This window comes from Gigantopelta aegis, chromosome 6, assembly GCF_016097555.1.
Source record: "Gigantopelta aegis isolate Gae_Host chromosome 6, Gae_host_genome, whole genome shotgun sequence".
Classification (NCBI taxonomy): Eukaryota; Metazoa; Mollusca; class Gastropoda; order Neomphalida; family Peltospiridae; genus Gigantopelta; species Gigantopelta aegis.
The window spans coordinates 13,250,422-13,264,147 of record NC_054704.1 but is presented as its reverse complement, the minus strand read 5'-3'; the positions used below and the strand labels follow the sequence as shown (position 1 = coordinate 13,264,147).

The 13,726-nt window shown below is 37.4% G+C and overlaps 1 protein-coding gene across 2 annotated transcripts in view; it reads right to left on the bottom strand.

The window, feature by feature from the left end:
- The window catches only part of LOC121374913 (glutamate receptor-like), a 68,177-nt gene that overhangs the window by 8,451 nt on the left and 46,000 nt on the right, over nt 1–13,726 (bottom strand). For both annotated transcript variants that reach the window (XM_041502049.1, XM_041502048.1), the window contains exons 9-13: nt 13,351–13,458; nt 11,456–11,668; nt 9,409–9,758; nt 6,245–6,443; nt 611–855 (exon numbers count right to left, since the gene is read on the bottom strand). In XM_041502049.1, the coding sequence (XP_041357983.1) occupies nt 611–855; nt 6,245–6,443; nt 9,409–9,758; nt 11,456–11,668; nt 13,351–13,458 (1,115 nt within the window). The remainder of the gene's footprint in view (nt 1–610; nt 856–6,244; nt 6,444–9,408; nt 9,759–11,455; nt 11,669–13,350; nt 13,459–13,726) is intronic.

Below are 13,726 nucleotides of genomic sequence, written 5' to 3'. Positions count from 1 at the left end.
TGCGGCTCTGTATTTAGAAATAAAACAAACAGAAAAATGATATATGTTTGGCTACTTTAGCAACCAACTAGGCTTAGTAAGTTTTATGAATCTGAGCACCGGTGCATTCGAAAGATAAGGGGGAATATAACTGTAAATCATATTAAATATGACATTAAAATTGAGCTGGTAACAAGACAAATTAGTTTTGTCTTTACAGTTTTCACAAAAATAAATCTTAAATATTACATGTTAATAACGTTGAGCACATGACAGCATAAGACAAATTAGTTATCTCTTCCCGGAGATTTAGAGGGTAACTGTAGTGGGGCATGGATGCTGTAAGTCTTACAACAAATAGTTATAAAAATATATAGCCCAATAGTTTTTCTATTTTAATTTTACACTTTAAAAAATTATATATACAGTAATTTTCATGTATCTCGAATTATTATACTTGGTATTTGTACTATATGTATTATTATTTTTGTTGTATGTGCCTTATACAGTATTTGCTATGAAGTAATTTTATCTATCTATTTAATTTATATTTATAGCCTTTTTTCTACTTGAAACTGCTGCTCATTACGTAAGTAGTACTTACGTAATGAGCAGCAGTTTCTGTACGTACCGTATTTCTGAGCCCATTGGCGTAGCGATCCCGTATCCCTTGGAGTCGAGGTTGTTACCTATTTGCATGGTGTCGCACGGTTCCCTGCTGTTATAGAATTCATTTGTTGTTGATTCAATTAAAAAAGCATATTTTTCCTTCGGATCTCTAACTCGTCTAATCCCTTCTTCGTTTGATTCCACGAACACCGATGGCTGGGATCCCATGAAGGACATCATGCGCTGATACAACGAAACTGTTGAACCCTGCAGCACAGATAGATACCATTAGAGCGCATTGCTTCATTAATCATTGGCTGTTAGGTGTCAAACATTTGGTAATCCTGACTAATATTCTGTTTCTAACAAAATAGGTGTACATTAAAATTCCAACTGTTGAATTGTTAAAATTTTGATGTCTTGATTGCCGTATATAACAACATGTTTATTAAGCCTTCCAATCCTCACACTCTGATCCATCTTCCAAGCACTTTCTTTGAAATGTATCCCATATTTATAGGATTTTAAACGAGCTTCCATTTTGTAACATGTTTATGTCCCTTTGTAAAATATTTTTCAATTGTCACGAGCTTTAGCGAGGGACATAAACATGATACGAAATGGTTGCAAGTTTAATATCCTATTTATTACCCATAATTCATCTTAATTTATATCACTCAGCTCGTTTGGTTGACGTTCCTGTAAGGTTGTAGTGCGCCAATCGAAGACGTCATCGTGTGACATCGAAGTGTTACGTCCCACTTTGTGTTCTAGTGGGACGTATCACTTTGATATGTACCAAGATGTTTTTAACTATATGGGTAATAAAGCCATTTACAGCTATATTTCCCATCGTTAAGAAAAAAATTTAAAGCAGTTTTTAAGTTTGTTAATAACAGAGTATTTTACCAGAGATAGGACGCCACATACCACAGTCTTTGATATACCAGTCATTGAACACTGGGTGAGATGTAGGGAACACAGCTAGAGAATGGGTTCATTGACGAATGGTAAAACATCTGAATAACAAAACCGTAATACATGATCAGAGCCGTATCTCTGCACAATGCAGAGTCGAATGGGAATTTTACAAAATAGGGGTTGATTCCATGAATCTCTGTCTATTGCGGCATAGTGCCTCGTTCATAGGACACCACGACTGGTATATCAAAGGCCGTGGTATGTACTACCCTGTCTGTGGGATGGTGCATATAAAAGATCCTTTGCTGCTAATCGAAAAGAGTAGCCCATGAAGTGGCGACAGCGGGTTTCCTCTCTCAATCTGTGTGGTCCTTAACCATATGTCTGACGCCATATAACCGTAATAAAATGTGTTGATTGCGTCGTTAAACAAAACACTTCTTTCTTTCTGGAGGATAGCCATTTCTGTGGAGATCCTTTACTGGATATTTGATTCCTGATGCACCACCAAAAGAGGACTGCCACTCACAGACTAGTATTACTAGCACCGGACGGAATTTATTATAAGTACAGCTTTGATGACATGCATTCAGTAATTACTGTCGTGAACAGTGATAATATCTGGTGTTCGCGAATGTTAGAGGCATTTAATAAACAAAACGTCTGGAATTTGTATTTCATCATCTAAACAACTAGCTGCTTCTGCTGCCTGCTAAAGAAGGACATGTAATTGCTTAACATAACGACAATGCTATTCACCTCAAAGTAGCTGGCATTAGCATGCAACTCTAATTCCAGCAAAAACGCTTTATACATCAGTTTAGCGTGCGTCTTGCAATCAGATATTATTGAGAATTACGTTAGCTCCAAGACAGTTCAATATTCTGCTACATTTTGAAAATGCCTTCATATTGTTTTTGTTTTGGCCGCCTAGGTGTATCAAACCACCGAAAATTGTATTTTCGCCTTGTGCATCTGAAGATCCAGGTATTTATAGAAACACACTTCGTGATAATTCAACACAAGCACCGTGATTACATTCCTTTTCCTACGTATTGATTACGGGATGGGAATCCCGAGGCTTGTGCTACAGTCTTTCCATCAGGTGCAATGATTTCCATGAGATGGCCTGATTCGGCATTTGTTGTTTTGTGACAAAACCTGAGCAATCATTAAAGCCTTGGAGAAAATTAAGGATTCTGGTTGATTCAAATATATTATTTTCACACATTCACTTTCGTGTCTCCAAACTTTACATAATATGAAGCTGGAATAAATATGTATTTTGTTGGGTGCCCAGCCAAATGGGTATTGAAAATGCAGATTCATCTGCCAAATCGTCTTTGGTGCCGTCTTTGGTGCCGGAAAAATAAAATACTTCGTGTGGTCATACATACTTGATACATTAATTTAGTTCTGAAGAAGGATCTCCCACCTCAGTATGAGCACTGCCAGTATTAACGGCTGGTTCACCACTTTTTGGTGGAGTGTAATCGTCTTAAGCTGACGAGGAAAGATCAATTCGGCAGAAGAAATTATATGGAATCATTCAATTCCATCCTGAACTTGTGTTGAAACGTTTCAGAGATGCTGACTTTTATTCTAAATTGTAATTTTACCTGCCTATGGTATTTGTCTTTTTGCATAGCTTTTTACGCTGTGTTTTAATTTAACTTTTTAATTTTTATATTCATGTTGATCATTCATAACTATTTTTACATTTGTTTGACAAAAGTAGATGTATTTTTGTGCCCGGGTGTCATTAAGCATTCATCCATCGATTGATCTATGTATAGTCGGAGTAAAGAGTTATCTCCCTGTACAGCTACTGCATTGTCTGAGACATGTTCCTCGGGTGAATTGAATTCACGTGTACCAGTATATGTTCAGAATGTCGTAGTGTATGGCTTGAAATTGTGCTTTATAATATTGCTGAACATGTATGAATGAACACAAATTATGACGGAAATGTAACGGGAATAATCAATCGTCTCTTATCATTCCAGCTTGGCCGGTTATCGGATACCTACCTCCTTAGCGTTACTTAGTAGTTAACTCATCGGCCTTTTTGCCGGCGTTTATTAGATTCACATTACAGCTAATGTTTGTTTTGTATACCAACACCACTAGGGCACGTTGATTAATTCAGCATCGGCTACTGGATGTCAAACATTAATTTTGGTAATTCTAACATACAGTCTGAGGTGAAACCCTCTACATTTTCCTTTTCATTAGTAGCAAGGGATTTTTATTAATACTTTCCCACCGACAGGACAGCACATACATGACTTGATATAGTGGTTGGGACGGGAAGAAGCCAGTGAAAGAATGAATGCACAATGATGTTGGATCCTTCATCCTGAGTACCTCGCACGAGCGCTCCATCGACTGCTATCACCCTTCGCAATTCCCAGTAAAGGATCTCCTCGAGCATGGCAGTCCTCCTATAGACGAGGCACTAGTTAGTAATTCATGGAATCAACCAGTATTTTGACAAATGCCCATTCGAATCTGCGTTGTGCATAGACACGGCCCTGATCGTGTATTACGGTTTTGTCGTTCTGATTTACAATACCAGCGTTGTAGTGGTTAGAGAGAGACAAAAGATGGCGTGGTGACCTTATACTCCTCAAATGAGCCATTAAAGGTCATTCAAGGATGGAATTGCAATACAATTCCGGCTCCATCATTGATTACCTTTAACGGCTCATTTGGGGTGAAGGGGTGGGTAGGCCACCGCGACACCTCTCTCACTAACCACTAATAATTAATCCACTGTCCAAGTTAAAATATAATGCATTGAAGTAGAATTGGGTACTAGCATTATACCTCTATTGTAATTGTAAACACTAATTCGTTAGGTATTTATTTCACTGACCTCTGTCCTGTGCTCATTTTGATTTAGTAAACTAGTCTGGGAGTTGTGGTGCAAGAACGATGCATTATTGGAGAGAGAGAGAGAGAGAGAGAGAGAGAGAGAGAGAGAGAGAGAGAGAGAGAGAGAGAGAGAGAGAGAGAGAGATGCATTAAAATATCTTCTTTAGTGCCGCACATTTTAATTAACAATTACCCAGATGTATTACGCAAATAATAGTAAGAAGAAGAAGACGAAGCAGAAGACACAAAAGACACCAGACATCCATACACCTGAACGCTTCTTTAACTGAAATCAATCATTAAAGCCACACTGATGGATGAGTGGAAATTATCTCTGCTGCAAGAATCGCTTTCTTCCAGCATCCACGAACGCACTTTGATCGTGGTGGCACGCGACTCTCCAAAACCAACAGTGAAATCAATCGGAAGCAATTTAATAAATCACAGTCTCATGAACTGTTTGTTTTACGGCCCTGTAACGTTGTCTGGGGCCAGTTGTGGATCGTGAAAGGGACAGCATGGAACCGAATTGGGGGAAATTACCTGATAAAATGCGAATTAATAATATTCTAAAGAAACAAGAGTTAATATTTAGTCAAACGGAAATTCATGAACATATGATTATACTGAGGATGAATAACTTTTTATTTCTTGTTTGTTTAAGATCTTCGTGTTAGATGAATCTATTTATCCAAGTATTCATTAATTGAGGAATTGTTTGTTTTTTAGTATATTATTAAGTATTAAAATGTTTGGATTTTGAGGAGCTTTTATGATTTAAATTTTTTAAAGTAAATAAATACTAAATGCTTAATTTAATAATAAAATACTGATGATCTAGCAGGAGAATTGTGGTGAGTTTATAAAAAAAAGAGTCGGTTAGTGGCAGTCTGTCACATATTAAACATTGATAGAAATTATTATTAGTAATGGAGTACACTATATATGTAATATACAACACTAGCTACCTTCATAAGGCCATAATTCTAATGTATTGTTCATATGATCTTTAATCTGCAAAATGTTAAGTTCAAAAGTAAATGGTCTATTTGTTTAAAGGGACATTCCTGAGTTTGCTGCATTGTAAGATGTTTCCGGCTAATAAAATATTTCTACGATAAAACTTACATATTAAATATATTTTCTTGTTTAGAATATCAGTGTCTGTATATTCAATGTGTTTATGGTTGTCTTAATATTTGCAAGAAGCCCAAACTGGATTTTGTCTTCAAATAATTTCGTACGTACAAAAACATTATATTTTAGGAAATAACATGAAATTTAACATGGTACAAATATTAGAACGATCAGAAACACATTCAATATACAGCCACTAATATGTTATGCCAAAAAAATATATTTGATATGTAATTACAATTGTTAAAAGTATCTGTTAGTCAATAACATCTTACAAATTGCAGCAAACTCAAGAATGTCGCTTTAAAAACCAGTGATGATAGTGTCGGTAACATTCCTGTTGCACAGATAATGCAGTGTTAATTTTGGTATATATCATTCTATGAATGTTCAATGATTAGATTCTACAGTAATATACAGAATACTGAATACATTTTGAAATTATGCATGCAATGTCGTTTTCTGAATGTATCTTAACTCGGTGCATATATACTTTTCAAACATACACTACTAGGTATTTGGAGTTTTTTGGTGTGTGTGTGTGTGTGTGTGTGTGTGTGTGCGCGTGTGCGTGCGTGTGTGTGTGTGTGTGTGTGTGTGTGTGTGTGAGCGTTTGTGTGTATTTATGTTGCCATCCTGAAATACCATAATGGTTAAACGGTGGTATCCAAACCTATACTGAATAAGGTGAACATGTACTGAGCTATGAAAGTATACGCACATTAAAAAACATATACGTGCTTCCTCCTTTCCGCACTCCATATTTGATTTCCGTCTGTTTGGCCAAGTCTTCGGCAGACGAGATCGGTGACGTCATCCTGAGGTTGGTCAAGTAGGCGGCGAGATTGGCAGTGTAGGAAGATATGACGATGAGGGTGAAGAACCACCACACGCTAGTAACAATTCGCCCTGATACAGATCTGAAAATAACATACACACTGGTAACAATTTGCCCTGATACAGATATAACAATATGGTATATAACAACTGGTGACAAGTCGACCTAATACAGATATCAATAATGCCATACAAATGACAATTCAACCTCATACAGATCTGGAAATACCAGACATTATCTAACAGCTAGTGACAAGTCAACCAAATTTAGATCGGAAAATAACAGACACAACTGGTAACAATTCGACCTGATACAGATAGGAAAATGGCAAACACAACTGGTGACAATTCGACCTGATACATAACAGAACAAAATGTTTAAAGACAGTTTTAATATCACTGATATGATGGTGGTCGGATTTGAAAATAAAATAAGACGGTTTTGTATACAGACATATTTCATAGTTATTAGCAAACAAGTGTTAATTAAGTATTTGAAATGTGAAAGGTGGGGACACAAGTAGACGTGTGAGGCTATCTAAGCATTGGGTGCAATCTCAACATTATTCCACATACTTCAACGACCGTATTATACAGGTTTATTTAGAAATTGTAGAAAAATATGCTTGTAACTGATAGCAAAGTATTTTAATTGCGTCCTTTTACCACGACAATCAGACATCTGGATTCTGATAAATGTATAGTGCAGAGTAAAGATTCGAGTAAGTTAGTGACTACATGACGTTATACATAGTAAATACATTTCGAATCAGATTCGTTAATAAACTCACATCGATACCAAAAATGCAGCCGAGTTTAACTATTTTTGATATTTCCTAGCAATTGCTTTGAAAACAAAAGACTAATGCAAGCTAACATTAGTCAGCAGACTGAATTTGCCTTACAACAAATGTTTCTTTTACCAAAGAAACCATATGCGTTTTGATCGATGTCAGATATGAGTTATCAATATCATTGTCATCCCTTTACCCAAAGGAATACGTTAGCTGTGACCCAACACATTTTATTTACCGTTTTAAAATTCATATATGTCAATGTGATTAATGTAGATAAATTCGAAATCAATAGGTCATATTTACGCATGAGATGCATTTCAACAGATCTGTCATCAACACGCGTAAGATCACCTGCTTCAGCAAACAATAATGAAATCTGGATCATTAAACTGATAGAATTCTACCGACAGCGCGCTGTGTTACTTCAAACATCGCAAATGTGATTTCAATAGCGCATCACGGATAGAATAGCGAAATCAATTCGCGAGGCTTAGATCGAAGAAGATAAAAACACAACATAATCTCGGCTGTCATTTCCCATAGAGCTCATCTGTAGGATGATGTTAAATAGATTTTTAAGCATTACATCCTAGTCCATTAAAAATACACCAGTGCTTCTAAATCGGTCTCTATAATTGGTTTTGTTTTTTGAACCATAGACAAACCACCACGAAACATTGCCGTCGGGGCATTGATATATGTTTTTGTTTAGCATGTTTAGTTTTAAGGCATTCTGTGTAGTGTAAATCCAACTTAAGCTCATAATGGTTGTATTACATAGGATAAGATTTAACTGATAAATTGCCATAAACACCAGTAAGCAGGATGTATTAGTTGTAATGCTAGTAGTCGATTTCCGAACTCATAAAAATACATTAGACACATCTGCATAATATAAAACAGAAGATTTCCGTTACAAATTTGGTTATGCATTAATAATGTGCGGTATTTTAGTTGAATAAAATAAAACAGACATCTAAAATGAAACTTTAATATGGAATTAAAATATTAGATCAGAAAATAAACGTGCAAAATGGCAGTATTTTCCTGACTATTAATAAAGTTAGCTAGACTCTTGCATGGTTGTTTATATTAAGTCATTTGGAATAATTTATCGCAAAAGTTAGCATGGATATGTATGTTAGCTACCTGACACCATTATTAGCCAGCGGCGGGACGTAGCCCAGTGGTACAGCGCTCGCTCGATGCGCGGTCGGTGTGGGATTGATCCCTGTCAATGGGCCCATTGGACTATTTCTCGTTCCAGCCAGTGCACCACTTCTGGTAGATCAATGGCCGTAGTATGTACTACCCTATCTGTGGGATGGTGCATATAAAAGATCCCTTGCTGCAAATCGAAAAGAGTAGCCGATGAAGTGGCGACAGCGGGTTTCCTGTGTCAATATCTGTGTGGTCCTTAACACTATGTCTGACGCCATATAACCGTAAATAAAATGTCTGGAGTGCGTCGTTAAATAAAACTTCTTTTTTTCTCCATATTAGCCAAAGGACTATATGTTAGCCAAATAACAGTATTTTGGTAAGACACAATGACATTGTTAACTGACAATGCTCGCTATGGGAAAGCACCTCATCAGTGCTGTATGAAGCGTAGCAATACTTACTTTGGTAAAACATTACAACCTTGCTACACGAAGTCTGAAATACGTTACGTACATGTGTATGATATCCAAGAGACATGTAACAATACTCACTATGGAAATACAACACGTCCATAAGGTATGAAGCGTAAAAATACTCACTTTGGTAAAATATCACAACCTTGCTACACGAAGTTTGACATACTTTACGCTAGCCAGGTGCACGTGACAGTAAGCCTACTAACTTTGGCAAAACATTACTACCTTACTTAATGATTTCGAAGAGTAATGATACTCACTTTTGTAAAACATCAGATCCTTGCTACACGAAGTTTGAAATATTTGACGTGCATACTTATGTCAGCCAGGTGACATGTAACAATACTGTAATGAAGTACAACGAAATACAAAATATTATTTAACGACACACTCAACACATTTTATTTACGGTTATATGGCGTCGGTTAAGGACCACATAGATATTGAGAGAGTAAACCCGCTGTCGCCACTTCATGGGCTACTCTTTTCGATTTGCAACAAGGGATCTTTTATATGCATCATCCCATAGACAGGATAGCATATACCACGGCCTTTGATGTACCAGTTGTGATACACTGGCTAGAGCGAGAATGAAGTACAACGATACTCACTTTGGTAAAACATCACAACCTTGCTGCATGAAGGCACCGAGTGAGAACCAGAGGCTGTTGCCGATGGTGAAGACGTTGGTGAGCTTGTGCTCGGGTCCGTCCAGCTGCCACTCGACGCTGCTGAACCTGCTGACGAGGAAGAGGACGACGCTGACGCCGATGAAGGCGAACGCCGTGCACAGCCAGATCTCCTGGGACAGCGGCTCCATGAACGAAAACACGTGCGGCTCCTGGTCCTCCGGCTTCTTGAACATGATGCTGATGCCCAGACTCATGAAGGGCTTCGTGAAGTCGAGAACCTTCTCCCTGTCCGAGGTTATCGTCAGGGGTGCCACGGCGATGTCCGCATCCTGTGGGTTACAATCATCATATTTGTATTACAGTTAATTGTGTATATACAGTGCATTATTTATAATTAAAAATATACATTTGTATGCACATTCATCATTTTACTACAGTTAATTTTGTGTAGACATTATTGATAATCAGAAATGTATGTGCTCTGTGCATGTGTAACATGACAAAAGGATTATTTAAAAGAAAGGAAAGGATATTTAAAGACAACTTGGCACATTTAGAAATTACCGCTATTTGGTATTTAACATAATATGGTAATTTCATTACTTGGTCGATCGCTAGAATATTTGTTCAATGGGCACCTCAGTACATTTTAAACTACTACAGCTATTTGATGTCTAACATGGTTATTTTAACATATGGTCGAGAGTGACAGGAATGAATGAATGGTTAATGACACTCCAGCACGAAAAAATACATCGGCTATTGGATGTCAAAGCATGGTAAAGACAACGTAGCGATGGTCAACATCAATATAAAAATTCAACAGTTAAAGAGAGAGAGGAAGCCTACAGTACCCACAATAGGCTCATCCTAACGACAAAGTAGCAAATGTTCTTTTATATACACTTCTCATAGACAGGAAATTATATATAATCACGGCTGGGATGTACCAAGCATGAAACACTGGCTGGGACGGAACAAAACATTATTTCATTAAGTGTCCAGGACAGTGAAACGTCCTTTAATTGGATTCAAGCAGGGAACGATGTTGAAATGATAGAAATACTAGTGTAGGTAGTTATACAATGTGTTTCTATACAGAGGTTTCACTGCCTATGGAACGTTTGGAAATGATGCCAAAATGACAGAAATACTAGTGTAGGTAGTTACAGAATTTGTTTCCATACAGATATTTCGCTGTCTATGGAAAGTTTAGAAACGAAGGCTAAAATGATAGAAATATTAGTGTAGGTAGTTACATAATTTGTTTCTATAGAGATGTCACTATCTATGGAAAGTTTGGAAATGATGCTCAAATGATAGAAATACTAGTGTAGGTAGTTACATAATTTGTTTCTATAGAGATTTCCCTATCTATGCAAAGTTTGGAAATGATGCTCAAATGATAGAAATACTAGTGTGGGTAGTTACAGAATGCGTTTCTATACAGAGATTTCACCGTCTATGGAAAGTTCAGAAACGATACTAAAATGATAGAAATATTAGTGTAGGTAGTTACATAATTTGTTTCTATAGAGATTTCCCTATCTATGGAAAGTTTGGAAATGATGCTCAAATAATAGAAATACTAGTATGGGTAGTTACAGAATGCGTTTCTATACAGAGATTTCACCGTCTATGGAAAGTTCAGAAACGATACTAAAATGATAGAAATATTAGTGTAGGTAGTTACATAATTTCTTTCTATAGAGATTTCACTATCTATGGAAAGTTTGGAAATGATGCTCAAATGATAGAAATACTAGTGTAGGTAGTTACAGAATTTGTTTCTTTTGAGATTTCCCTATCTATGGAAAGTTTGGGAAAGATGCTCAAATGATAGAAATACTAGTATAATTAGTTATAGAATTTCTCTATACAGAGATTTCGCTGTCTATGGTAAGTTGGGAAACGATGCTAAAATGATAGAAATACTAGTGTAGGTAGTTATAGAATTTGTTTCTCTAAAGAGATTCCACTGTCTATGCAAAATCTGTTTAGGCATTCGTGGAACCCGTGTACATACGTGCCGAATGAGCTCCCCAATCATTCCGTTCCACGTGCCGTCCTTGTTCGTCTTGCCGTACTCGGAGTCCCACACCATCCTCAGGTGATACTCGTATCCCACGTTCAGCGCCACCTTGTTCGCCAGCTCGGCACAGAAGCCGAGGTATCGCTCCACGCCCACCACGGGGTAGCCGTGCTCCGTCGTCTTCCTCCGCGTCATGTATGGCGCCTCCTGCAGGTAAACGTACACCGTGAACACATTGTAAGTACGCTCGGCCTGTGTTGGACACATCCGCCGGGGGATCTCGGAGAATGTGCTCAAGACAGGCGTGCTTGAACCTTCAGTGGATTTAAACATGTGCCAAATGGTTGATTGGTTGATAAGCATTCACAGTTGACAAAACAAAGTTAAAATGTTTATTTTGTTTAACGACAGCATTAGATCAGTGATGTATTAATAATTAGCTACTGGACGTCAGTCATTTGAGAATTGTTTATACAATGTCTTAGAAAAAGGTGTAATAATTTTTCCATTAACAGAAAGGGTATTTTATATGCATATTCCCACAGACAGGACAGACACTACCACCATATCAGTCGCGGGGCACTGGTTGGGGCGGAGAAAAACAAATAGACAATGGGTTCATTCAGGTGTTTCAATCATACGATGCAAGCGCCTCACCACTTGACAAAACATTAAATCGGAATGATAAAACAGTAATCGCAAACTGGCATCAAATTCATATTTCTACACATAGGGCTATGTTGATAGAGATAATATTATATTGACTTTGTTTTAAATAGTTAATTGTAAAGATCTATCTTTGTTGCCAAGCGCCTGGATCTTTTTTTTTTTTTTTAATTGTACGTTCAACTTTTTAAGAAATCGTATCTCTATACAAGACAAAGTCAAATTCAGTTTGACAATGTTGAGACTGTCAGATGGTTAGCCTATGAAATGACTATCACTTCCCAGGGCGATACATCATTTCTACGTTGCCTATAAGAGGACTGCCACTCCCAGACATTTCACAAATCTAAACCTGGACAAGGCAGAGTCCACTGGATATTTAAACAGTTGTGGTGACGCACACTGTATAGACGTCCCTCACTAACATCTAACAACAACACTATATAGACGTCCCTCACTAATATCTAACAACTAACCAATAGGCCCTTAAAATACCGATAAACCATACCGCTGGCATATGTATGTATGTATGTATGTATGTATGTGCATACGTGTGTGGACGCGGGTGCGTGTGCGTGTGTGTGTGTACATGATATACTGTCCTAAAACAGGCAATATATAATAGGTTACGACTTTCAGTTAACAGCAAGACATATTTTATAAGATAGGGCATGGCTAAATATTCATTCACAGTCTAACTGGAAAAGGAAAAACAGACTGGGGACAGACCGTGTTACAGCAAATTACTCACTGGTTGTATGGTCACTGAAGGTCCTCCAGTGGTACACCCAACACTTATTGTGTTCCCTATTCACTCTGTGAAGCATGAAGATGTCTTCAAGAGTTTAGTAGTCTTCGGGCGGATGTTTATAACGACAATCTCCACTTCATGATTAGAATGACCCAGGTTATGAAGTGTTTGGAATTTACAGCAGTATGGAACTTTCGCCCTGGCTCATGTTAGCTTGACAAAAACGAAATTTTGCCAAATGCCCATTCGACTCTGCATTGTTCAGAGATACGGCCCTGATCATGTTTTAATATTCTGTCATTCAGATGTAGAAAATGTCCTAGGTCATTTCAATGCAGTTTTCTACAGGTAGGTAAAAAACCCCACAATCACCCATTAATCACATCCATATATAATTTTAAAGTATTTTTAACCTAAGTATAATTGTAACATATTCCTCATGATATGTTTCTGTACGCCTGGTGATCATTACCTCTATAGATATCACAATCCTGGTCCGGTTGTCTATTGTTCGGTTTGCCTTGTCCAGAATCAGTGTCGGCCTCTGTGGTTGGAAGCCATTGTCGTTCCACAATCCAACCTTAAACATCAAAATATCTGAGACTATCTCAAGCAAAAAAACCCCGTCAAAGTGAAAACATATGATAGTTTAACACATAGTGCAGAATATAGTGGGAAAATATATATGTTACTAAAAATGATGTATCAGCATAAGGGCAGGGCCGGAAACAATTATAGAAACTTAAAGAAAATTCTCTTCTTAACCGTTTAGGGAGTTTTAGACTATTAACTACTCAGTTGCCCCTCCCCAACAAAACGTCCTAGCTACGGCCCTGAAGGGTAGTAGT